Source organism: Hoplias malabaricus, chromosome Y (genome assembly GCF_029633855.1).
Source record: "Hoplias malabaricus isolate fHopMal1 chromosome Y, fHopMal1.hap1, whole genome shotgun sequence".
In the NCBI taxonomy this organism is placed as follows: domain Eukaryota; kingdom Metazoa; phylum Chordata; class Actinopteri; order Characiformes; family Erythrinidae; genus Hoplias; species Hoplias malabaricus.
In genome coordinates, this window is record NC_089820.1 from 83,629,289 (window position 1) to 83,656,395 (window position 27,107).

The window sequence follows — 27,107 nt, forward strand, 5'->3', positions numbered from 1 at the left end:
TGCTTGATGGAATCTGGAGTTTCATTTACGGAAAGAACGCAAGCTTACGGGAAACAAAGCAACTCATCACACCATCACCGCGGCAACACACCCACAGCCCTCTTACTGGCAGCAAAGCCACTGGTCTCGGCTTTTGGCATTTAGCGCTAATCTAACATTAAAAAATTATGGAGCATAATGGGCGAGACGGACAGACCTCAATAAACACCCATTATCCTCTGCAACAGTTCTCCATCCGCGTCCTCGGGGAACCCCAGGCAGCTCACAGTTTTGCAGGAGCAGGTACTCTTCTTCACTGCCTGGTTCAGGGCTCTGTATGAACTGGATGCCCACTAGAGCTGAATATGGACAATGTACGTCCCGTTGTTACTGTAATAGCTGGATTTATAACACGGAAGGCTCTAGCCCAAAGGCCCCCAACCCTAGTCTGAAGTACATTGTATTTTGTAGTACATGTAGTTTGGTGTACATCAGCTCATTACCAAGCCCTGTCTAGGTTTTCGTGTGTGTGGGTGTGAGAGAGAGAGAGAGAGAGAGAGAGAGAGAGAGAGAGAGAGAGAGAGAGAGAGAAACAGAGAGTGTGTGGACAGAGAGAGAGAGAGAAAGACAGTGTGTGTGTGAGAGAGAGAACGAGAGAGAAACAGAGAGAGACAGAGAGAGAGAGAGAGCGAGAGAGTGGACAGAGAGACAAAGAGAGAGAGAGAGAGAAAGAGAACGAGAGAGAGAGAGAGAGAGACCGTGTGTGAGAGAGAATGAGAGAGAGGGAAACAGTGTGTGTGTGAGAGAGAGAGAGAAAGAGAGAGTGTGTGTATGTGTGAGAGAGAGATAGAGAGTATGTTTGTGAGACAGAGAGAGAGAGAGAGAGAAAGAGAGAGAGAGAGACATTCTCTCTGAGGCTGTACCCAATCCTCAAAGAGGACACTACTGCTTTTCCACAAATGATCACGGTTCTGTGGCGTCTTAATGAACATCTGTGACATGCTTTGTTCAAAACATCACAAGGATCAAACACCACAGCAGCACCCCCCCCCCCCCCCCCCGCCTACACAGTCTTGTGCAGAACGATCTGTTTCAGCTGTTCCTTTAAATGAAAATGAACCACAGCTCAGCTCATTGCCAGAACCCAGAATCTCCTGTTATTAGCCGTTTTAGCTCTGTTCTCTTTCTTCTCCGTCTCTGTCTTTGTGCTTGTACGTCCGGAGCTGTGGCTGGAGCCACTCCGAAAGGGAAGTGGGACAACTCTAAAGCCTCCGCACTCAAAACTGCTCATTTAATCCCATGTTTTCTGATTTAGTCAACTCAAAATAATGACATTAATATTTAGTTTCACAGTTTGGGGGTTGGGACGTACTCCAAAAACGCCCCCTTTAAAGTTGAGAATCCTGACTACACTCTGACTTTCAACATGAATTCTGAGGGTTGTTTAGACGCATCGAAGCTCATTCAATACGAATAAATAACGCCAGTCAGTAGTTAAGAGCTCAGAAAAGCTGCAGTGCATGCTGGGAAACTCTTTAGACTTCAGTAGTAAGTTCATTGTCATCTGGATGTAGGAGTGGTGATGTATAACATGTTTCAGTGCAACATCCCCCTGAGAAACAGCTAACGCCAGCGGGGCTCTACAGGCGGCGTGCGCTGGAGGCAGTGTCTTTATCGAGGTGAGTGACATACACCGAGAAACTAAATCACATTATTAAACGGTTCTTCCCTAATTTTGTGGGAAAATGACTGATTAATTAAATTTCTGTCAGATTGATGATAACGTGTGTCTGACTAAAACAACAAGATGAGTAATGGCCTACTGTTTGTCTTTACTCTGAGTGCAAACACTACAAGAGCTAACACTGGTATACACTCTCCAAACGTGTGTGTGTGTGTGTGTGTGTGTGTGTTCGTGTGTTCTTTACCAAGTCTTTTGTGTTCGGCACTGGAGACTCTGTGTTCTAAAGAGAGGAGATGAGAACAGATTTAGGAAGAGAAAGGACACCTACAAAATAATAAAAACATATCAAATGTAATAATAATAATGAAAACCCTGGGTGCGGTTTTGTGCCTCAAGCTACAGTTAATTAATGTACAGTCCAAGTACGGCTGTGGCCTCAGGATTTTATTTTTTAACTGTATCCTAAGTGTGTGCCACAAGATGGACTTCTAGACGTGAAGTAGATATTTGTACCTTTTTATCAGTAGTAGGTAGGACCTATAAAATCTGTGGTTTCATGCACATTTTTAATGGTATTTTACTGCTAAAGCATCACTGTTCCGTTCATTATAAAAGCAATATTTTTATATCATTAACATTTTATATACATTTAAATTGTTCTAATTTGCAAAGGCACAACACTTTTGCACACGTGATAATACAGACACATGGATCAGCTGTGTGTATGAGAGAGAGACAGAGAGAGAGTGTGTGTGAGAGAGAGACAGAGAGGGAGAGTGTGTGTGTGAGAGAGAGAGAGAGAGAGTGTGTGTGTGAGAAAGAGAGAGACAGAGAGTGTGTGTGTATGTGAGAGAGAGAGAGACAGAGAGAAAGAGAGAGAGTGTGTGTGAGAGAGAGAGAGAGAGAGAGAGAGAGAGTGTGTGTGTGAGAGAGAGACAGAGAGAGAGAGTGTGTGTGTGAGAGAGAGACAGAGAGAGAGTGTGTGTGAGAGAGAGACAGAGAGGGAGAGTGTGTGTGAGAGAGAGAGAGAGAGAGAGAGAGAGTGTTTGTGTGTGAGAGAGAGACAGAGAGAGAGAGTGTTTGTGTGTGAGAGAGAGACAGAGAGAGAGTGTGTGTGAGAGAGAGACAGAGAGGGAGAGTGTGTGTGTGAGAGAGAGAGAGAGAGAGAGAGAGAGAGTGTTTGTGTGTGAGACAGAGACAGAGAGAGAGAGTGTTTGTGTGTGAGAGAGAGACAGAGAGAGAGTGTGTGTGTGTGAGAGAGAGTGAGAGAGTGTGTGTGTGAGAAAGAGAGAGACAGAGAGTGTGTGTGTATGTGAGAGAGAGAGAGACAGAGAGAAAGAGAGAGAGTGTGTGTGAGAGAGAGAGACAAAGAGAGAGAGTGTGTGTGAGAGAGAGAGAGAGAGAGAGAGTGTGTGTGTGAGAGAGAGACAGAGAGAGAGAGTGTGTGTGTGAGAGAGAGACAGAGAGAGAGTGTGTGTGAGAGAGAGACAGAGAGGGAGAGAGAGAGAGAGAGAGAGAGTGTTTGTGTGTGAGAGAGAGACAGAGAGAGAGAGTGTTTGTGTGTGAGAGAGAGACAGAGAGAGAGTGTGTGTGTGTGAGAGAGAGTGAGAGAGTGTGTGTGTGAGAAAGAGAGAGACAGAGAGTGTGTGTGTATGTGAGAGAGAGAGAGACAGAGAGAAAGAGAGAGAGTGTGTGAGAGAGAGAGAGACAAAGAGAGAGAGAGAGTGTGTGTGAGAGAGAGAGAGAGAGAGAGAGTGTGTGTGTGAGAGAGAGACAGAGAGAGAGTGTGTGTGAGAGAGAGACAGAGAGGGAGAGTGTGTGTGAGAGAGAGAGAGAGAGAGAGAGAGAGTGTTTGTGTGTGAGAGAGAGACAGAGAGAGAGAGTGTTTGTGTGTGAGAGAGAGAGACAGAGAGAGTGTGTGAGAGACAGAGAAAGAGAGAGAGTGGGTGTGAGAGAGAGAGACAAAGAGAGAGAGAGAGTGTGTGTGAGAGAGAGAGACAGAGAGAGAGTGTGTGTGAGAGAGAGACAGAGAGAGAGTGTGTGTGTGAGAGAGAGACAGAGAGAGAGTGTGTGTGAGAGAGAGACAGAGAGAGTGTGTGTGTGAGAGAGAGACAGAGAGAGAGTGTGTGTGTGAGAGAGAGACAGAGAGAGAGAGAGTGTGTGTGAGAGAGAGACAGAGAGAGAGAGAGTGTGTGTGAGAGAGAGACAGAGAGAGAGAGAGTGTGTGTGAGAGAGAGAGACAGAGAGAGTGTGTGTGTGTGAGAGAGAGAGAGAGTGAGAGAGACAGAGAGTGTGTGTGTGTGAGAGAGAGAGAGAGAGAGAGAGAGAGAGAGACAGAGAGAGAGTGTGTTTGAGAGAGAGCGTTTGTGTGAGAGAGACAGAGAGAAAGAGGAGAGAGAGAGTGTGTGTGTGTGAGAGAGGAGAGAGAGAGTGTGGTTGTGAGAGATAGAGAGAGAGAGAAAGAGAGAGACAGAGAGAGAGTGTGTGTGAGAGAGAGACAGAGAGAAAGAGGAGAGTGTGTGTGAGAGAGAGAGTGTGTGAGAGGGAGAGAGAGAGAGAGAGAGAGAGAGAGAGAGAGAGAGAGAGAGAGAGAGAACTCTCTCTCTGAGGCTGTAATCAAATCCTCAAAGAGTGCTTTGAGGAAACACTACTGCTTTCTCTACAATGATCACTGTTCCATGGGGTCTTAATGAACATCTGTGACAAGCTTTGTTCAAAACACCACAAGGATCAAACACCACAGCAGATAATACAAAATGCAACACTTTTGCACAAGTGATTACACAGACACATCGATCACATACCAGTTCTCTAGGCAGAAATGACTCTTCTTGTCTCAGGACTAATAAATTAACAGCTCCGCCCATAGGCGTGGCTCTCAGCAGGGACACCACTTCCTCTTGACCACGCCCGTTCAAGTCCACCCCATTCACCTGCACCAATCACAGAGATGCACAGCGTTAAGAAAGAGGCAAGGGTGCATTTACAATAAAAATATACTTTAAACCATGGTGTTAAAAATTACATAATGCTCTGTGGGGGTCCTGACCACTGAAAAACAGGGTGAAAGGGGCAAATCAAGTATACAGAGCAACAGGTGGAGTACAGTCTGTCACTGTAGAACTACAAAGTGCTGCTGTGAGGTCAGTGGACCGTGAGTGTAAAACCTCAGAGACCTTCCTCTCAATGTGATTGTTAAGCACTGCACCACTGGTCACTGCCAACACATGACACAGGAAGTGTTTTAATGCTACGTGTAACAGTGGTTGTGGCAGTAGATTGGCTCATCCAGGCACACACCTCTCAACTGATAACCGTGCCCTGGTTCATCACAGCACCACGGCAGCGACAGAAGTGTCAGCACACGGGATAAAAAGGTAAGTACGGCAAGAATGCTGTTTAATGAATGCTAGCTCTGCTGATAGCCCGGTGAGAGCTAATCTAGGACTTATTTTTAGCTTTGGACTTCCCCAGTTGTAATGAGAGCAGTCAGTGAGCTACAAAACTGTACACACTGTACTTTCTCCTCAAGTAACTTTAACATTAAACATCTTTGAGGTCGAAAAACTTGGATTTAAATAAATAAATAAATAAGAATTATGGCTGTTGTTTACTTCTAGTCCTAGGGCTTTAAATAACGCTAATCTGATTTAAAGGAAATGAAACAGCACGTACTAATCAGTGGATTTATCTTCTGTTGAATAATATCCATTGAAAAGTACTGTGGACACCTAGGGCAGCTGCACATGAGCCAAAGACATGCAAGTCATTATATGGCTGTGAATACGTTTGAGAGGAGAGGGAACAGCAATCATGATCCAGACTCATCATCATCTAACAACCAGCAAAGGACCTCATGGTAGCTCCTGTGACAAGATGCAATCAAATCCTCACGCTAGTATCTACAGTAAACTCTTCTAGAGTGACCTGCTTGTTTCTTTTCACATTCTACACTAAAGGAAGCCGGGCAGCGCGGTGACTTGCACGTTCGCCTCCCGGCGCTGGGTGGTGTGGTGTGTTCTCCCTGTCTGTGTGGGTTTCCTCCAGGTGACTGTCTGTGAGGAGTGTGGTGTGTTCTCCCTGTGTCTGCGTGGGTTTCCTCCGGGTGACTGTCTGTGAGGAGTGTGGTGTGTTCTCCCTGTGTCTGTGTGGGTTTCCTCCAGGTGACTGTCTGTGAGGAGTGTGGTGTGTTCTCCCTGTGTCTGCGTGGGTTTCCTCCGGGTGACTGTCTGTGAGGAGTGTGGTGTGTTCTCCCTGTGTCTGCGTGGGTTTCCTCCGGGTGACTGTCTGTGAGGAGTGTGGTGTGTTCTCCCTGTGTTTGCGTGGGTTTCCTCCGGGTGACTGTCTGTGAGGAGTGTGGTGTGTTCTCCCTGTGTCTGTGTGGGTTTCCTCCGGGTGACTGTCTGTGATGAGTGTGGTGTGTTCTCCCTGTGTTTGCGTGGGTTTCCTCCGGGTGACTGTCTGTGAGGAGTGTGGTGTGTTCTCCCCGTGTCTGCGTGGGTTTCCTCCGGGTGACTGTCTGTGATGAGTGTGGTGTGTTCTCCCCGTGTCTGCGTGGGTTTCCTCCGGGTGACTGTCTGTGAGGAGTGTGGTGTGTTCTCTCTGTGTCTGTGTGGGTTTCCTCCAGGTGACTGTCTGTGAGGAGTGTGGTGTGTTCTCCCTGTGTCTGCGTGGGTTTCCTCCGGGTGACTGTCTGTGAGGAGTGTGGTGTGTTCTCCCTGTGTCTGTGTGGGTTTCCTCCGGGTGACTGTCTGTGAGGAGTGTGGTGTGTTCTCTCTGTGTCTGTGTGGGTTTCCTCCGGGTGACTGTCTGTGAGGAGTGTGGTGTGTTCTCCCTGTGTCTGTGTGGGTTTCCTCCGGGTGACTGTCTGTGATGAGTGTGGTGTGTTCTCCCCGTGTCTGCGTGGGTTTCCTCCGGGTGACTGTCTGTGATGAGTGTGGTGTGTTCTCCCCGTGTCTGCGTGGGTTTCCTCCGGGTGACTGTCTGTGAGGAGTGTGGTGTGTTCTCCCCGTGTCTGCGTGGGTTTCCTCCGGGTGACTGTCTGTGAGGAGTGTGGTGTGTTCTCTCTGTGTCTGCGTGGGTTTCCTCCGGGTGACTGTCTGTGAGGAGTGTGGTGTGTTCTCCCTGTGTCTGTGTGGGTTTCCTCCGGTGTTTCGGGTTTCCTCCGGCGTTTCAGGTTTCCTCCCACAGCCCAAAAAACATGGAGGTTAGGTGAATTGGCTTCTCTCTAATAGCTTTATCCCGGGAGAAACCCTAGTCCCCGATGCAGTCCTCCAGGTGGATGGTTGAGAGTATGCTGTGTGTGTTTGGCTGCCACTTCCTGCCCGTGTGTGTGTGTGTAACGTTGAGCGTTGATTGTAAAGCGTACTTGGGGATGTAGTAAAGCACTACATAAGTGTAACGTTAAACAAATATAAAATAAAGGAAGAGTTGAAAACCTCAAGCAGCCTGTCTCCAGCCTTCAGTCGTCCATCCTTGATGGCCGCTCCCCTGGGCAGGATGTTCTTCACATAGATAGGTGCGGAGCCTCCCAGGGGCACATCCCTGGACGTGATACTGAAGCCTAGACCTTCTGGACCTGCATCAGACAAACACCAACATCATGAGAGGAATGAACCTTTCAGAGAGCGCCACAGAAAGTGTTTCGCATTAGTGGTGGACAGAGGAGGGCATTGACTCAACCCCGTGTGCTTACGCAAAAATAACGAGAGGTTCTTCTAATGTAATACTTTTACTTCAATGCTTCTGTGGAAGACAGCAGGAAACTATAATCATCACTGATATATTCATACATTATAAAGGCATTAAAGCAAAAATAAACAAATGTTAAAGTAGTGTTATTTCTGTGATGGCAAACAAAATACCTAAATCCACATGGTGTCTGTTGAAGTGTGTGTGTGTGTCTGGCAAAGTTTATCTCACACCTGTTTCTTAGGTAGGGAGCAGTCGGATCCTGATTAAAAGCAGGAGCCAAAAAACACAGCATGACAGTACTGTCACATCAGCTGAGCCGACAGCAGTGTGTGTGTGTGTGAGAGAGAGAGAGAGAGAGAGAGGGAGACAGAGAGAGAGAGAGAGGGAGACAGAGAGAGAGAGGGAGAGAGACAGAGAGAGAGAGGGAGACAGAGAGAGAGAGGGAGAGAGAGAGAGAGAGAGAGAGAGAGAGAGAGGGAGAGGGAGAGGGAGAGGGAGAGGGAGAGGGGGAGGGGGAGGGGGAGAGGGAGAGGGAGAGGGAGAGAGAGAGAGAGAGAGAGAGAGAGAACACAGCAGAGATCAACATTAGACAATAACATTTTTCCCCCATTTTCAGAGTCACTGAAAATGAAGTGACAGAAGAAAATGAAAACAAACAGAAGGGAAATAAGTGGAGTGTATCTCTATATCATTCTAAATAATCTATATCTCAGTACAAAGAACTAATAAGATAAAACAAACGAAAAATAAAAAAACGTACAAATTAAATGTTTAAAATTCACAGGCTTCAGAAATGATTAAGAAGTTTAGCGGCCTTTGCTTTTCAAAGTCTCACACAACTCTGTTTTTATTTAGTTTTACACTACGTTTCCACACTTTAATTGTAGTGGTTTTCTTAAGCACAACTTTATCTCCGCGGATTTCAGGAGACACTCGCTCAGGACTCAGGACTCAGGACTCAGGACTCAAGGCTCAGGACTCAAGGCTCAGGACTCAAGGCTCAGGACTCAAGGCTCAGGACTCAAGGCTCAGGACTCAAGGCTCAGGACTCAAGGCTCAGGACTCAAGGCTCAGGACTCAAGGCTCAGGGCTCAGGACTGGCCGTTACATTATTCCACTGTTTTAACTTCAAGGAAGTGTTTGAACCATTCTGCATTCTGTGAGACGCTGCATAAGAACGACTGAGGGATGGAGAGAAGCCAGACAGAAGGACACTGAGAAAGGCTGAGAGTAGCTGAAGGTGGTTCTGCAGTTCCAGGTTCAGTGCTGAATTGTGTCTTACATGAATGCCCTGCATTTTTTGTGACTTGAATAGATGTGTCATGGTGAAGCTTGAAGTCAAATTCTGTGGCTGTGCTGTCCCTTTGGCTTTCACCTGAACAACCTGCTGTTCCAGAGTTTCACCTTTAAGTGGCTCTCCACCTTGTTGCCAGATAAATAGGGTTTATCAAGTAATTAAGGAAATTAGCTCTGGGGCCAGATAAGCTTTGCCCAGACGTGACATTTCACACTGAAGTTTTTTTTTTTTTACTGTCATATATATATATATATATATATATATATATATATATATATATATATATATATGTCATAGTTATATACTGCAGCACAGTGGAGCAGCAGGTAGTGTCTCTATCACAGCTGCAGGGTCCTGGAGGTTGTGGGATTGAGTCCCGCTCCGGGTGACTGTCTGTGAGGAGTGTGGTGTGTTCTCTCTGTGTCTGCGTGGGTTTCCTCCGGGTGACTGTGAGGAGTGTGGTGTGTTCTCTCTGTGTCTGCGTGGGTTTCCTCCGGGTGACTGTCTGTGAGGAGTGTGGTGTGTTCTCCCTGTGTCTGCGTGGGTTTCCCCCGGGTGACTGTCTGTGAGGAGTGTGGTGTGTTCTCCCTGTGTCTGTGTGGGTTTCATCCCACGCTCCAAAAACACACATTGATAGGTGGATTGGAGACTCAAAAGTGCCCATAGGTGTGTGTGTGTCGCCCTGCGAATTGTTGTACTGTTATTTGTGTGTCGCCCTGTACTAATTGTTGTAGGAACCTTTTTTCTCACTTTCTGAGAGTATACAAAGAAGTCATCAGCTCATTTTGAACATTAGTTTTGCTGCATTCACTAAGGAAACTAAACCATTATGAGTTACATAAGTACACTGATGAAAATTGAGAAGGACTGTGGATTACAGACGTCAGTCCTCCACCCTGGACTCAGCCCTCAGGAATTTGTATGTTCCCAAATTTGTAGGAAGGTCTCCACAGATCTCTGTGTGTGTGTGTGTGTGTGTGTGTTGTTTGAAAGAGAATGAGAGAAATCTGTATATTAGTTTTGACCGTACACATTCACACACTGTATGCATGTTTTTAACTGAGACAAAATATGTGCATAGGTTGTATATACACGTGTGTGTGTGTGTGTGTGTAACTCTACTCTGGGAAGCCCAGTAATAAACACTGATGAGATCAGACAGCCATATGGAGAATCGGTCTGCTACACGCATTGCAGCAACACACCACCACCTAGAAACAAACGCCATGGTGACACACACCGCTGCTTAGCAACCCCACCATGCCCCCTGCACCCACTGTGCCACCTGTCTGCTCAGAGATGCCAAGGCTCATGCCAACAGCTGTCAATCAATTAACACCCCACCCCCTCACTCACAGCAGGAGGATATTACACAGAGGCACTGGGGCACACATGTGCACACACTCATCTATTGTGGGTTTTGTGAATCTAAATAATTAGTGCAAATTAAAAATGAAATCAATGAATGATCCCAGACATATATCAGCATCCGATTTTTTATGTGTTTTGTATTAATATCTTTACCAGACAGATGTTTCAGAACAGCAATTACTTACAGTGCTCTGGAAGAAGGTAGGATTTTAGAGAACACTTGGCTATGACACAATAAAATCTGCATTTTTCCACAATATTCAAATTCCTCTTCTGCTTCTATTTAATGCTAATCCACATGGGTTTAGTTCAGTTTTTAAAGGATCACTAGGTAGTATTTTTACTTTAAATTAACAGCTCCAAAATGATTGTGGTGATTCACTGACCTGTAATATGGAGAACAGAGCCACTGCCGTTGCTACTCTGGGTGCAGCACTGAAGAAACTGCACTATGTAACTTTTGGTGGAGGGTAGGAAACTTCTGAGTTTATTGTGAAAAACGGCCAGCTACTCATGGTTGTGATGTCACCTTACCAGCATGTTAGGATTTGTTTAACACTTAAAAAAAAAGATGTTTCAGGTTTTAACTGGTTACATTCAGTCACTTTAAACCAGGACGAATAAAACGGTGGCTCCTGTGGTTAGATGGTAGTGCTCTTTTAAAAGGCAATATTGATATTAAAGCAATTACTGTTTCAGCCCTGAAGTCCAGCAAAGAAAAGCACATTGAAAGCGATGTTCCACTTTTTAAACTCGACTAAAACTTACAGCAGGCCACACAATTTTATACCCTGCACTTGGCTGTGTTTTTTGGTAAAGAGAGAGAGAGAGAGAGAGAGAGAGAGAGAGAGAGAGAGAGAGAGAGAGAGAGAGAGAGAGAAAGTGAGTGAGAGAGAGACAGAGCGAGGCATAGACAGAGAGACAGAGAGAGAGAGAAAGAGAGAGACAGATCGAGACGTAGACAGAGAGACAAATCCAGAGAGAAAGCATGAGAGAGACAGAGAGACAAAGACAGAGAGAGAAAGAGAAAGAAAGAGAGAGAGAGCGAGGCGTAGACAGAGAGACAGACAGAGCGTGAGAGAGAGAGAGCATGAAGAGAGAAAGATAGAGAAAGAGCGAGACGTAGACAGAGAGAGAAAGAAAGAGAGAGACAGAGCGAGATGTAGCCAGAGAGAGAGTGTGAGAGAGGATGAGAGAGTGAGAGAGACGTAGACAGAGACAAAGACAGAGAGAGAAAGATAGAGAGAAAGAGAGAGACAGAGCGAGACATAGACAGAGAGACAGACAGAGCATAAAAGCGAGAGAGAGACAGAGAGAGACGTAGACAAAGACAGAGAGAGAGAGAGAGAGAGAGAGAGAGAGAGCGAGCTCATATCTGTCCCCCAGCAGACTAGCTGACATTTCACTCCATTTTTTTTTTCCTCAAAACGGCGTCTCAGAACGTGAGGGAATCCAAAGAGCCACAGGGGAATCGCAGCACCCTGACATTTCCACACCATCAACAACACAGTAACCTTTACCAGCACTCGGCTCGTCCAAGAAATCATACACTTACTCTCACAGAAACAACGAGCTCTCAGGAAACCTCAACCCTTCTCACAGGGAGCTGCTAAAGATTCAGGGCTTCAGTGCTCCACGACACAAACAGCTGAGCCCTGGATACACCACACAACCTTCCCCTGGGTTAGTGTGTGTTTCTGATAAAACGCTTTGTTTGGAACGTCTTTGGATGCGACACGACTCGTGTAACGTGAGCACGCTTCAAAATACCGTGACGTACATCATTAAAATTAAAATGTCTTGTACGTGTCAAAGCAATAGAAATGGACTTAGGAATTGTGCATTTGTACCTTTCTTGAGCTGGATTCCAAGTCTCCGCCCGAAGCGTTTACTGAAGCCCAGTGTGGGGGTGGAGCTTACAGCCCTCTGAGGGGAGGGAGCTTGGCCTGATGGAGGCTTCCCCTGGGAACCCACTGGATGCGGCACGGGATCATTTCGTGGTTGTGGCCTGGGCTGGGGGATCCTGTGAGGAGCGGAGTCGACGTCCACGACGCTGCTGATGGGTTCGCTAACGAGGGAGTCGGGGCTAAAGCGACCTGCGAGGCTGAGGGCGGGGTTTCGCTCGCTGTGGGAGATTTGTTCGTATTCTGCTCTCCTTCCTGAGGGTACCACGTGGAAGAGAATCAGCGGAGAGCGCATCGCCTGACGGAACATGTTCTGAGCTCTGAGGAACAGGACACACAGAGACACACAGATTGGCATTTTATATTAAACAACACATAAGCCATTACCAATCTAGAGTCTGATTTATCTGAGACCCACTGTTTACCCCCTACAGTCAGAATGTGAGTACACTCATAAAGAGAGGGACAGACAAAAGGGACGGAAAGAAACGTAGCCAGGAGAAAAAGAAGAAAGAGCAAGTTGTAGTGAGATGAGGAGAGAGCTGAGCTTATAGCTGTGGAGGTCAGGGGTCAGAGGTCATACTGTTCGAAGCGGACGTTGCAGAGGTCTCCGTTGTTGATGCGAATGATGCAGTCATTTTCCTGAAATAAACCATGCTGCTGGGCCTTTCCTCCACGCTCCAACCTCTTCACCAACAAACCCAGCGTCCTGTAAACACACACACACACTTCAGTTCTCTCCATTTCTAAGTCACTTCATCATGACACAAACTACCCCCCGAGCTACAGCTTTAACCTTTTACATTTACAGCATCTGGGTGAGAACTCCCAGTTCCAATGTTAGAGGGTAGGGTTAGGTGTCTCATCCACACACTTTCATCTGAGCAGTGTGATGTGTGTCTACTGAGGCTGGGAGTCTGAGCTCATGAATGACGTCAGGAAAAACATATACAGCCACATGCACATTCGAATATATCTGATCAGACCACACCCATTAAAACTAAACATGATTTCATTGTCGTTGTAAACACCTACACACACACACACTACATACTAGTGCATAATAGCACAAACACACACACACACACACACACACACACACACACCAGAGAGGACAGGAGACTTCCCAGTAACTTTTCCTGCTGGAGGAACCCTTCAGCTCCAAACCTTAAGACCACAGCTGCTTTAAAGGATGTGTGTTTCTACAAATTTTAGTGCACATTTATTTGCTACACATTGGTAAAAAATATTTTGTGTTTAATTTCTCCTGCCCGTTTACTTGATTAAAATAATAATAATAATAATAATAATTATATATTTTAAAGTAAAATATAGTAAAATAAATAAGAACGATTTTAAAAAATGATATTAAATAAATAATAAAATAAAATAAAAACAAAAAGAACAAGACAAAATACAGGGGGTCCTCGACCTACGACGTTGATCCGTTCCTACGTCACGTCGTAAACCGATTTTTGGTGTAAGTCGGAACATTCGTACACACTCTGCGTAAATAACAAACTGTGAGCACTGATCCTATCCTAACACCTATCCTCCTCGGTCCCGAGCCGCGTAACCGTGTATTCTTCCGCCACGCCGCACACACCACACACGAAGTTCACGTTACGACGTTTACGACGCAAAACTACTTAAGTCGAAGTCGTAACCACGAAACATCGTAACTCAGGACTGACGTAACCCGAGGACCTCCTGTACTAATATAAAACAAAACAAATACTTTGTGGATGATGGGAAAGCATTCAGTGAAAATAAACGTAATATTTAACAAACAGACACAAATCTACAGTTTCATTTGTGCAAAACGATCTTCTTTAAACAGGAAGTTAATGCATCAAAAGCCTTGAGAAATGGTATCATTAATGAAGGAAAAAAATGAGCAGAAACGGCTGCTTTTAATTATTTATGTTTGAATATAACTTCTATCACTCACACACACTGATCAAATCTGGCATACAGTCTTATCCAGAATGATTCACAGATTCTGTTATAGATGTAGAGTAATGCATTGTGTGGAGTCTTCCCCATCCGCTCTCACTGATGTAAAACCCTATGTGCTTTACCTGAGCCAAACCCTTACAACACTCTTCCAATCACAGCTGACCTCACCGACGAGTTATAAGCTCAAATACAAACAGAAATAAATCTCCCCTAAAGCTTCACCCAGTGTCAATGTACACACCTCACAAGTGAGTATTGTTCACACACACACATCGAATTAATCAGACATAATATGGCTGTCATTATGGCAATAATAATCCTGCAAACTGGAGCCTATCATGAGCCATTAGCCACTGAGATCCACTAAAGATCCGCACAAAGCTCCACACTTTCTTCAACGTCTCTTTAAGCCCAGTCTAAGCCTCACAGCTACCGCTCTAAACCACGCTCTCAATGCAATAATAACCTCCCAGAGACTCAGGAGAATCAGACTAAGTAAAGCAGGGGCATAAAAACCCTCTGTCATTAGCCAATCTTTAACACAGTCCTCCATCTCCTCAACTTTTACGATCTGGTGTTTTGAGCACAGGCCGCTCTCGGTGACCAATGAAAAGGAAATGAGAATTATAAATATATATAAAAGCTTTCAGCAAGATTAGTTTTGCCAGCTCTAAGTCGCCTGCTCTTTAAATACACAATCAGCTCGGTTCTGTCTCACTGGCCGTGTCTGTTCGGTTTATAACACACTTCATTTGAATGCAATTTAATCTATGAGCTGTAAGTAAACAGTCTCCGTATTACTGCACAGACATAAATAAGCCGGACTTTACGTAGACGCTCAAATCTGACTCAGGGCTTGGATATTTAGAGGGAGTAGGGCTGTGTAGTAACAGTGAAGGTGCAGAGTTTGCGCCCTGGGTGTGGAGCACGTTTAATGGAGCGTACACTGGTTCATTCAGGGACTACGTGGTTTTGGCTGCTGTTTGGTGGTAAATGGCTAATTTGAACGTATTAGTTACGATGTTCTACCACTGCTTGTGGGTAAAGCTGCCTTACAAAAGACACTGACAAACCGTGATTCACCAAATCTGTCAAACTGTAAAGAAATTAGAGACTATAATATATTAACAATTTAAAAAATACTCCACTATGTCTTTAGTTAAACCTCCAGTCATTTGCAGCTGCCTCAGTGGGTGCGAGGCTGGAACACAGCTTGGACGTGGTGCCAGTCTATCGCAGGGCATCACACATTCACAGTCACTCACTCACTCTAACACCCGCGGACACTTTGGCTTCGCCAATCCACAACACAACATGTGTTTTCAGAGTGTTTTTGAGTCCTAACCACTAGACCTCCAGGCACAGTTGACTTTACTAGTCTCAGGACACCCGTTTATCTGAATACCCCAGCAAGTAACGGGTGAGGTTTGTCTGGAACACCGCCGCCATCTTGAAAGCAATTATATTGGATCAAGGGTAAGATTCTCCCAATGGGAAGGTGGTCATGTAGCATATCAAAGAAGACCAGGATTGTCTCAGAAATTGATTGCCGTAATCAGATTTGCAATATCTCTTCTGGTTCAAAAGTTATCAAAAAAGAAATCTCAAAACAGGCTCGTTACAGGCTCAACCAGAGCCTAAATGGATGGGAATACTGTGTCCTGTAGAACTGTCAGGTAGCGCTGAACTTTTAGGGTCAGAGCCCAATGCTGAGCTCTAAACTAAATTTAAACGCCTCAGACACTCAACATATTGCAGGAAGTTTAGTTTTAGACGATAACTCCCAGCGTATTAATCAGTGACGGTACTCAGTCGAACTTTACAGCACTTTCTATGAAGCTAATATATGAGTTAATCAGTTCTGTATTATCTCTGGTTCTCTGCTGTTTTCAGGTTTAAGGAATTGCACAAGTGCTGTGGCATATTTCTGAGTGGAACACTAATTTCTGTTGGTCCAGCCCCCTTCTGTTTCCTCCCGAATCAATAGTGTTCTTGATCTAGCGGCGTAAACTCCAACAGCTTTGTGTCCTGAATTCATTTCAAAGACAAATCTCTCTGCTTCACTTCGACTCAACGGCAGGTCTATTATACCTTGTTAAATGGAGCTAGGAGTTACATCCTCACAAGCTCATGTGGTCTCTGCTCATATAAATTGTGTGTATTTACATAATCTTAATATTATAATGCTGTAACCATCAAACAGCAGCATGTGGCTCTGCAGTATCTTTACTGCACTGCTTTACTGTGAGAGTGTGTGTGTGTGTGTCATGCTGCATATGGCTCCACATTATTTGGTAGTGATCACCATCTAGTACAGATGTTCTCTAAACTAATCAACCGTATCAGTTACAATTACACACAGCATCTCTCTCCCTCTCTTCACACACACTCACACATTAGATTTTACACAATGTTTTCCACAAGTTGTGGGCTCATCTATGTCCTGTATGCGGTGAAATATATACGGAATATGCCTCGTATGTATAGGAACACTTTATAACTCAGTGCTGGGCGATATGAGCTCAAATCAAAATCACGATTAATTATAAATTTTACCCCGATTACGATTAACGTATGAGTGTTTTTTTTCCCTAAGAGTTCAGTGACTCCAGTGTTAAAGCTGGGATGTGTTTCCTAATGTCGCTGGGAGCTCGTTCCTCTCTCATTTTTTGTCCTGTTTATATTTGGTGTGTGATTATGCTTTAGTCGCTGAAATGTTTTTTCTCTGTGTTTACATTTTTTTTCTTTTTATTCAGTGTTGTCTAAAGTAAAGTCAAAACACAGGCGCCGTGTTTTTTTTTGGTACGAGCTGCTCGAGTCGCTCGGTCGGACTCAGTGTTTAGGTTCTCCTCCATGTTGCCTCCATGTAACAGATTGGGGCGGAATCATGTGACTACAGAGTGGTGGGATGGTTTTAAAGGGACAGCACATGAACACACACTGATTTTATATAATTTATATAATCAATTAAAACAAATTGAATTATTATTATATCAAAACAAACTGATATAATCGATATAGACAAGATTATGTCGATTAGAAGTTCTGATTGTCAATTTCGATTTTTGATTAATTGCCCAGCCCTAATTACTCATATATAACAACATATTATAATACAGATAATGACATGGTTTAGCGTACGATAATAACAATTACATAAATAAACACACAAACATACACAAAAAAACACACTTTCTATTAATTTGCTCGTTTAAAGATCATTTAAAGATCATATCTTCTCTATGTGAGATATTCCAGATGTAAAAATAACAGAATATAAAAGTATATTTTTTAACGCAACCCTAACTTTGAGGTTTGTAAACTTTCTGTTCACATACATTCATTTCTGTTTTTAAATATTAAACCTTTTAAATGTATAACAAAACATTTGATCCTGACATTGGTAATTGTGATCACACACACACACACACACACACACACACACACACACACACACACAGGTTTACCTTCGATCACGGCCACTGAAAGGCACCACATGGATACCCAGAGGTCCTTTATCATTAGACACCTCCACCAGCTTCACTATATCACTGAGAAACACACACACACACCAGATACAAATCAAATGCACCACCAAATCAGTGTCACACACAGAAGGACCACTAGAACGAGAAAAATAATAGCAGTAAATAGTAAATAAAATTCTAATTAACGCAGCACAAGATGCGAAACCAAGTCCAGGAAAATAAGATGAGGACCATACTCTGCAAACCCAGTGCACTGCCTGGTGTTCCCTCCTCGTGTGTAAAGTCATTATAAATGTGTTTAAATAAATAGCTTCAGATTACCATTTTAATTGCATTGCACTGCATTTGCATTATGGATTAGCAGTCATATGTGCGTTTGCAGACGAGGAATGGCTTTAGGAATTCATTTCTCATTTTTGCACTCGTATAAACAGCTTCAGAGTCTCACACCAAAACAGCAGCACGCTCTGAAGAGAGGAAAGTAGTTATCCTTTAAAACAAGAAGGAAGACAACAGAGCAGCGCTGATTCGTTACCTGCAGATCAAGCTGAGGCCAGGAAGAGGGAGATCAAAAACAGACAACACAGAGTTAACACAATGTAGCAACACAGAGGGTTATAATAGGGGTTAACCACAGACCACAGGGGTGTGTGTGTGTGTGTGTGGGTGGATGTGTGGAGATTGCGAGAGAAAGAAAGAGACAGACACTGACTTACTCTAGCGACCTCACTCCTACGTGCTCTAAACAGGTGTCCGCCCGGCCGACTGGATCTATCCGCCCGTTATCCTCCTCTTCTCGTGCTTCCTCCTGAAACCATGTTAAACACACACTTGAGCTCCCCAACGTCCAATAAAACCTCAGACACCTCTACTTACAAACAATGCTTTATTAATCAGATTGTAGATTGACTCTGTTCTTGGGTTAATAGAGTATCCAAAAGTGTGTGTGAGTGTTGGTTTAGACGATGGTGAACTTGGTGTATTGATATACGCAAGTATGGGGCAGCCATGGCCTGGTGGTGAGGAACTGGGCGTGTAACCGGAAGGTCGCCGGTTCGGTCCCCAGACCTTTCCCAGAAAGGTCATGACTGAAGCGCCCTTGAGCAAGACACCTAACCCCCAACTGCTCCCCTGGCGCCGTGGCTAGGGCCGCCCACCGCTCCGGGCACTGCTTACTGCCCCCTAGTGTTCACTAGTGTGTGTAAATGTTTATTTCACTGCATGAAGTGGGTTAAATGCAGAGAACTAACTGCTCTGTGTGGTGATTCTAATTCTAGTAAAATTACAATCTGTCGTAGTTAATACTATGCAACAGTTACCATATAAAGTGGAGTGTGTTTCAATTTTGAACTCCAGTAGTATGTTACACAAAAAAGCTTTCATTTTTCAGTGGTGTGTAGTTACAAGGTACATTCGCTGCAGTACATTGTACGCGCACAAACACCAAGAAAAAAGTTCTGTTGTGCAAACTACTATTTAACCAATAGAGACAGTGTACAGCTATGGTTTCAGAGTTGAAGATGGTGTTTAATGCTCACAAGTGAACAACGCTGCAAATGTGAGCTGTGTGTTGGTTCAGGAAGTGACTTTTAGTTCACATTCTTAAACATTCACTGTTTGTTTGGGGGTTTGACAGAAGTCAGTACAGTAGACAAAGCCCATAATGCAGCTACTTGAAGATTTAGTTTATTTACAAAACACAGATGGTCACCAGAGGGGAACAGGCTGCATATGAGGCTTCGGTACGGAAGAATCTCTTTGACAACAGAACCATAAGTGTAGGTTTATATACATTTTAAACAAAGGCCATTAGATCCGTCGTGAACACAACCCCACGTGGTTAAAAATGAATGGGGATTGGCTGTAGACGACCGACGTGAAAACATACAGTAGACTTCCATACAGTGGACGAAGATACAGTCAGACTTCCTGAGATTTAATGAGTACGTCAATAAAGGACTGAATTATTATTTCAATTTTTTTTTTTCAGACAAAAATCAAATGCACACAATGTCCCTCAAAACGAAAAAGACAAAACTGATCTGAAGTCTGACATCTGCCTCTTTAGGTATAATTCACACTGACAGTAAACAAGGAGCTGAACAGCTATAACTTCACAGAAACAGAGTTAAACAGTGTAGACACTTTCAGACGCATGTAAACAGTCTTCACACACCTCTTTAAAGAGCTCTAGAGGCAACTGGCCTGTTCTTCTCTTTTTAAAAAGCCTGAAGAGACTCATCATCGATCTGAACCCGCGTCAGAGCTCCTCCACACGCCACAGACACTCAACTCAAGCCAAAACAAGGTGAATTGCACCTTCTCTCGTCAGGTAACAACACAGAATCACGCATGCTCAATGCAGAATCACACAGACTGGGGAGAACTCGCACACACACACACACACACACACATCATTAAATTTTCACAATGTTACAGGAGAAGACTCTGTGCCCCAAATTACAATGTGCAGGGAGCCTGTCCACTCTCTGTTGCCATGGCACCTCACTTCTCTGTTGCTGTGTGTGTGCTTCAGCTAAATGTGCGTATGCAAAATACTTGTAGCAATTTTGGAAATTAATACTGAATACAAATCCTTCATTAATATATATACACTGTGTGTGTGTGTGTGTGTGTGTTTACATATATAAATAAATCACAATATAAAATGTTTCACTAACAATATGATTTTCATTTGCGTTTCAATATTAGATATTATATTTAATATAAAATATTATCAGCGCTTTAGGTTCTTGAGAAGCACTTTATAAATAAAAGGTATTATTAGGATTATTATTTACAGCTTCTGTCACTGAGTGATGGTCATTACAGGTCACTGTCGTCAGTTCTGCACTCAGTTTTAAGGTTCATTTAAAAATATTAATCTTGACAAAGCTCAGAGGTTGTTGTTTGATGGTGATGTCGTTTTGCTTTCAGCTCTGGGCAGGTTTTCTGTGTCTTTTCTATTGTTCATATTGATATCGGAGGTGTATTGCATTGACCGAAATTAAGAAATATTCATTCATTGTCTGTAACAACCTTTATCCAGTTCAGGGTCGCGGTGGGTTCAGAGCCTACCTGGAATCATTGGGCGCCAGGCGGGAATACACCCTGGAGGGGGCGCCAGTCCTTCACAGGGCAACACAGACACACACACATTCACTCACACCTACAGACACTTCACCACACTACAGAGTCACCAATCCACCTACCAACGTGTGTTTCTGGACTGTGGGAGGAAACCCGAGCACCCGGAGGAAACCCACACTCCTCACAGACAGTCACCCGGAGGAAACCCACGCAGACACAGAGAGAACACACCACACTGTGATATACATTTAGCCCGTATCGTCCAGTTCTAACATACTGTATATATAGAGTACAGATACTCTTTAACGAACTGGGTAGAGACTAACACATTAAAAGCTGTAGAACCAGAAAGATCACACAGGTGAGTGCAGATTTAAAGTGGAAACGGTAGGTGTTTCTCATAAGTAGCCAATAAGTGCAAATATAAGATCTCATCCTACATCGATATAACAGGGCCTTAAAAGAACTGAGCACAAAGTTTGAGTGCTTTAATACAAAGTGGTTCCACACTGCTGTATTGATAAGGACGGTTATGACGCCATTAAGCGAATCGTTTGATGCATTAGAAGATTAATATGGATTGGTTGAAATTCTCGCAAATGCTTCAGGAAATCACATAAAAATAATGATTTTCCTGTGTGAAAATGCCTTTGAGACAATTATGAGGTTTTTGCGGTATGGGGTATAAAACCTTCACACACATCCTATCACACCCTCAAACACACACACACACAACTCTTGTCTTTCTCACACACACACACTGCACTATACTGCACTCACATACAGTTTTCCCAGTCGTTGTACTGTCAAGGAGACCATGACATCAATTATTCAGCAGAGGGGCACGGAGAGCAGCTGCTGGGAAATATGCAAGTGTGTGTGTGTGTAGGTGAGTGTGTGTGTGTGTGTTTGCATGTGTGCGCATGAAGGTATTCACTGAGTCACTGTATGCGCTCATGGCACCGGACTGAGCGCTGGGACATTAAGGTTTAATGAGAGTCTGAGTGTGTGTGTGTGTGTGTGTGTGCGCCTATATGGCCATTAAAAGTTACATAATAGCGTAGAGCCCAAGTTGCCTAGTAGCTGTTCTGGGGTAATTCTAGACGAAGGGGTTCAAGTCTTCTCCTGTAGAACAAGTGTCCACACATTTTGGTAATTTCCTTATTCAAAAAAACACTAATGCACCATGCAGACGAGTCTGGTCCAGTGTGTTTGAGCAGGAAAACGCTAAACTGAGCTGGACAGCTGCCCTTATAATACTCCTAGCTCTGCCTAAATGTAGACAGACACTGATAGTTTAGCTGCGTTCCAAAGCCTAGGCTGCAGCCGAGGTAGGACGTGTCTTCGGTAGGACTGTCCAATGAAGACTCCTCCTTTTTAACCGAGGTTTCTCCAGTTGTGGGTCTTCTCCAGTGGTGTGTAACTGAGGGCCATGAAGGATACGTCTGTTGGGTCCTCGAAATGGCTCGGAACGTAGGCTGCATTTCTAGGCTGTACACGAAGGATCCTTCACATTAGAACACACTTCTATGACTCAGCGGCTGAGAAATGCACCCGAGCTCGGCTTCAGCCTCGGCCTTTAAAGGCATCTGTGCACCGGTGTATACACACATCAGTGTATCACATCTGCCACAGCCAGTACACTTCATATTTCCCTCGCTGTATCAAAAGACGGCTAAACGCCACTCCCTCATCGAGTTCTAAATGAATGGGAGTGAATGATGCGAAATGGATAAAAACCCTAACGTCCAATATCTTCCTGTAATTTTAAAAAGTAGAATGATGTATTTCACTAAAAAAATAAATAAAAAATATCAATACATTAGTTTTATTTGTCGTAAGCAGTAAGTCATTTTTACCATGTCCCTAAAAACAAGTGTGTGTCGTACCTGGCACACACACACACACACACAGAGGTAGTGGTTAGTGTAAGGCAAATGCTAATAGCACTGGGCGTGTGTGTGTGTTTGTGTTCTCCTGGTTTGTGGGTTGCTCTGCATGGGGCAGTCGGTCAATGACTTTCATGCTCTTGACGTAGTTATGAAAAATGTGTCACAAAGGAAACACACACACACACACACACACACACACAGGAAGAAATGTAAGAGTACTGTACACACACTGCAGACTCAATGGTTGGGGATTTTAAAGGAAGCTATAACAATGAGTTCTAGCTCTTTAATCAACACTGTGTGTGTGTGTGTGTGGGCAGTGATTGTAGATGAACGGGTGATTAACTCGGTCCACTGTGGGGCATTATAATCCAAACAGAAGCACAGACAGACGCCAAACGCACAATGAGGCTGAATAGGCTTCAGTCACAAACTCTATCTCTGAACTGAAATGAGAAAATACACAGAGCGAGAGAGAAAATGAAAAAGTGTATTCTTTTCATGACTTTCCATCATCCTGCTCTATACACTCTGATAAAGAGACTGTCTGTCTCTGTGTGTGTGTGTGTGTGTGTGTGAGAGAGAGAGAGAGAGAATAGAGAATGGAGATGAAAAGAACACTCAGGAACGAGGTAAAGATGAGAAACCACAAACCAGCTCAATTACAGAGCTACAGCAACACCTACTGGAGAGAGAAAGGATATAGAGAAGATGGGAACAAGAGATAACAGGAGAGAGAGAGAGATAAAAAGATAGACAGAGAGAGAGAGATAAAGAGATAGAGACAGAAATAGAGACAAAAAGAGAGAGAGATAAAGAGAGAGAGACAGATAAATAGAGACAGAGACAGACAGAGAGAGAGAGAGAGATAAAGAGAGAGAGACAGATAAATAGAGACAGAGAGAGAGATAGAGAGCGAGACAGATAGAGACAGAGAGAGAGAGATAAAGAGAGAGACAGAATAAAGGCAGAATGGGAGTAGGAAAGAGAGGGTGAGAGGGTGAGAGAGAGGGAAGTGTGATAAAAAGAAGGAATGTAAGACAAAAAAAAGGAAAAGGAGAAAGAGTAAAATAGGAAGAGTGGGGAGAGGAGGGGGGATGTAAAAGGAGTGTGAGATTTTAACTTCGAAAGGAGAGATTTACAGCTGCACTCTTAAAACCAATGATATATTACACACACACACACACACTCACTATCCTTCACACAGATGCTCACACGTGTTTAGAAAGTAAGACCCCCTAACAGCCCTGGGCCTATAACTGATAAACTAATGAATTGAATTTCATTGTGAACTGAGTGTTTATTTTAACAGGCGTAACTTTAACGCTAAGGTTCAGCGGTCCAGGAAACTCACAGACCAATCGCATGGATTGTACATACCTCATGTGATATTAATCACCCAATCAGAACACTTCCCAAGGCCTGTGTTCACAGATAAAGTCCCGCACGTAAAACAAAGGAGCCGATCAATTTACTGGTTATGGATAAAACCCCACCTTCCAGCAAACAAAGAGCCAATGAGCTTTCTGGTGACTCCGCGAGTGACGGAGGGCCGACGATGCTGTGGCGCTAGTGGGGAAAAGCAATAATGTCCAGTGCCACTAAGAATCAAGTCTTTAGAGACTACTTTCACATAAAAGTTTTATTCTGTTTTATCTTTAAATTTTACTTAAAAGTAGTAAAGTAACATTTTACTGTGTAAAGTTCTGTGAATTGAACAAACTGTAATCGTGCTTTGAGTCAGAGCTACTTCCACAAACAGGACACGGCACTGACTCATCACCCACGTCAGGCCTGAGGTTCTGGACTTTGGCTTAAGACAGTTTCCTCCAATCGGTCCGCACTGAATCTGAATGAAAGACCCCTGGTGTAGGGTGTTGTCATTAGGGGTTAAATAGTAGATGTGTGGATATCACTGAATCATCTGCCAATTAAACCACTTGCTTTAAATCACAGTGAAAACACATCCTCCATGAAAACTTATAGAGTCAATATGTACTGAGTACTGTCTCTCTCTGCGCCTCTGTATCTGTCTCTCTCTCTACGCCTTTGTCTCTGTCTCTTTCTGCGCCTCTGTCTGTCTATCTGCCTCTCTCTCTCTGTGCCTCTGTCTCTGTCTCTCTCTCTACGCCTTTGTCTCTGTCTCTTTCTGCGCCTGTCTGTCTCTCTCTCTCTCTCTGCGCCTCTGTCGCTGTCTCTCTCTCTCTCTCTGTCTATCTGCCTCTCTCTCTCTGTGTCTCTGTCTCTGTCTCTCTCTCTACGCCTTTGTCTCTGTCTCTTTCTGCGCCTCTGTCTGTCTATCTGCCTCTCTCTCTCTGTGCCTCTGTCTCTGTCTCTCTCTCTACGCCTTTGTCTCTGTCTCTTTCTGCGCCTGTCTGTCTCTTTTCTCTCTCTGCGCCTCTGTCGCTGTCTCTCTCTCTCTCTCTGTCTATCTGCCTCTCTCTCTCTGTGTCTCTGTCTCTGTCTCTCTCTCTACGCCTTTGTCTCTGTCTCTTTCTGCGCCTGTCTGTCTCTCTCTCTCTCTCTGCGCCTCTCTCTGTCTATCTGCCTCTCTCTCTCTGTGCCTCTGTCTCTGTCTCTCTCTCTCTGCCTGCCTGTCTCTCTGTCTCTCTGCCTCTCTCTCTCTCTGCCTGCCTGTCTCTCTCTCTCTGTGTGCCTCTGTCTCTGTCTCTCTCTGCCTCTCTCTCTCTCTGCCTGCCTCTGTCTCTCTCTCTCTCTGTGCCACTCTGTCTCTCTGCCTCTCTCTCTCTCTGCCTGCCTCTGTCTCTCTCTCTCTCTCTCTGCGCCTCTGTCTCTCTGCCTCTCTCTCTCTCTGCCTGCCTCTGTCTCTCTCTCTCTCTACGCCTCTCTCTGTCTCTCTGCCTCTCTCTCTCTCTCTGCGCCTCTGTCTCTCTGCCTCGCTCTCTCTCTGCCTGCCTCTGTCTCTCTCTCTCTCTCTCTGTGCCACTCTGTCTCTCTGCCTCTCTCTCTCTCTGCCTGCCTCTGTCTCTCTCTCTCTCTCTCTGCGCCTCTGTCTCTCTGCCTCTCTCTCTCTCTGCCTGCCTCTGTCTCTCTCTCTCTCTACGCCTCTCTCTGTCTCTCTGCCTCTCTCTCTCTCTCTGCGCCTCTGTCTCTCTGCCTCGCTCTCTCTCTCTCGTTTTTTTTCCCCTGGCTTTAAGAGTGAAAGGATGTGTGTTGGGCAACGCTTCTAAACAACTGGACTCAACAGCAGCAATACATCAACATGTCCAAAACAGCCATTAACTCCAGCTCAAGTGAGTCAATTAAATCAACACAGATTGCTTAATCACAGTCTCTCCACACACACACACACAGAGAGAGAGAGAGAGAGAGAGAAAGAGAGTGAGAAAAAGAGAAAGAAAGAGAGAGGGAGAGAGAGGGAGAGAAAGAAAGAGAGTGAGAAAAAGAGAAAGAAAGAGAGAGGGAGAGAAAGAAAGAGAGTGAGAAAAAGAGAAAGAAAGAGAGAGAGGGGAGAGAGGGCAGAAGAGAGAGAGAGAGAAAAAAAGAGAGAGAGAATGAATGAAAATGTAGTGACACAAACGAAGGAGACGGAAAGAGGGGAAGAGAAGAGGGGAACAGGAGAAATAAAGGCGAGGGAGGAGACAGGGAAAAAAAACAGATGAACTCATTCAGAACTAAATGTATGAACATTTAATAATATATATTTAGACTGGAACAGTGATAACTCAAACTGTTATTGACACACGAGAGCGGACGTGTGTTTCAGTGTGACCCACACACACACACACACACACACACACTTAAACTCATTCTGTCAGACTGTGTGCCGGTTCCCACAGTGAATACATTGGGGCTTAGAGCATGTGAATATAAAACAGTCGACAGTCGTTTGAAAAAGCTCAACTGTCCTATGCTCTCCCACACACACAAACACGGCTCGTTTATCCCACACTCAACACAAACACACACAGGCCGTTTATCCTTTGCAGTCCCACACACTCAGCCGCCCACACAGCACTGCGCACTTTCACAGAGGACTTCTGGTAAACGACAGGCACTTCTCTAAAGCTGTGTTCAGTCTGGATCAGTTGTACTTTCAGGGGAAAAGTATCATGTGAACAACTGTGAGACCTGTGACTGTAATCCAGCTTCAAACGGCAACATCTGAGCTTTTATATCCAGTGCAATCAAACGAAAGGCCACATTATCGGGTCTGTTGATTGACTGAGTGCGATAAAGCACACACCCAAGGGTTGATATGGCATACTTTACAAACGGGGGGCTGCAAAGGGGAAGCATTGGGTTTGCCCACCCACTAATTCACCAGTCATCCAAAGCATTAAAACATCCACATGTATTATTTGTGTGGTGGATCATTCTCAGTGCTGCCTTGGTTCGAGTGGATCAGACACAGCAGTGCTGCTGGAGTTTCAGTAATAAAGAAACAAACAAACAGTGCTTGCTCATTGGCCATTCTATTAGACACGCCCACCTAGAAGTTAGAGCCAGTAGCTGAGGTGTTTAAAACTCCAGCAGCACTGCTGTGTCTGATCCACTCGCACCAGCTCTACGCATACAGACAAGACACCAGCAGTCACCAGTCTGTGTCACTGTCGTGCTGACAATGACCCACCCCTCAAACCAATACCCACATATTCTGACCACTGAAGTATAGGGTTAAAACTTGGAGAACAACAGATGGACTATAGTCTGTAACTGTAGAACCACAAAGGGCACTTATCAGTTCAGGCTGTGGCGTGTTACGCTACGTCAGACCACGTGATTGTA

The 27,107-nt window shown here is 44.5% G+C and overlaps 1 protein-coding gene across 3 annotated transcripts in view; it reads right to left on the reverse strand.

Moving 5' to 3' along the window:
- Positions 1–27,107, reverse strand: part of LOC136677833 (partitioning defective 3 homolog) — a 160,105-nt gene that overhangs the window by 85,769 nt on the left and 47,229 nt on the right. For all 3 annotated transcript variants that reach the window (XM_066655498.1, XM_066655497.1, XM_066655496.1), the window contains 7 exons: positions 18,093–18,184; positions 17,356–17,439; positions 12,513–12,638; positions 11,876–12,249; positions 7,102–7,241; positions 4,468–4,596; positions 1,908–1,943 (listed from right to left, as the gene is read on the reverse strand). In XM_066655498.1, the coding sequence (XP_066511595.1) occupies positions 1,908–1,943; positions 4,468–4,596; positions 7,102–7,241; positions 11,876–12,249; positions 12,513–12,638; positions 17,356–17,439; positions 18,093–18,184 (981 nt within the window). The remainder of the gene's footprint in view (positions 1–1,907; positions 1,944–4,467; positions 4,597–7,101; positions 7,242–11,875; positions 12,250–12,512; positions 12,639–17,355; positions 17,440–18,092; positions 18,185–27,107) is intronic.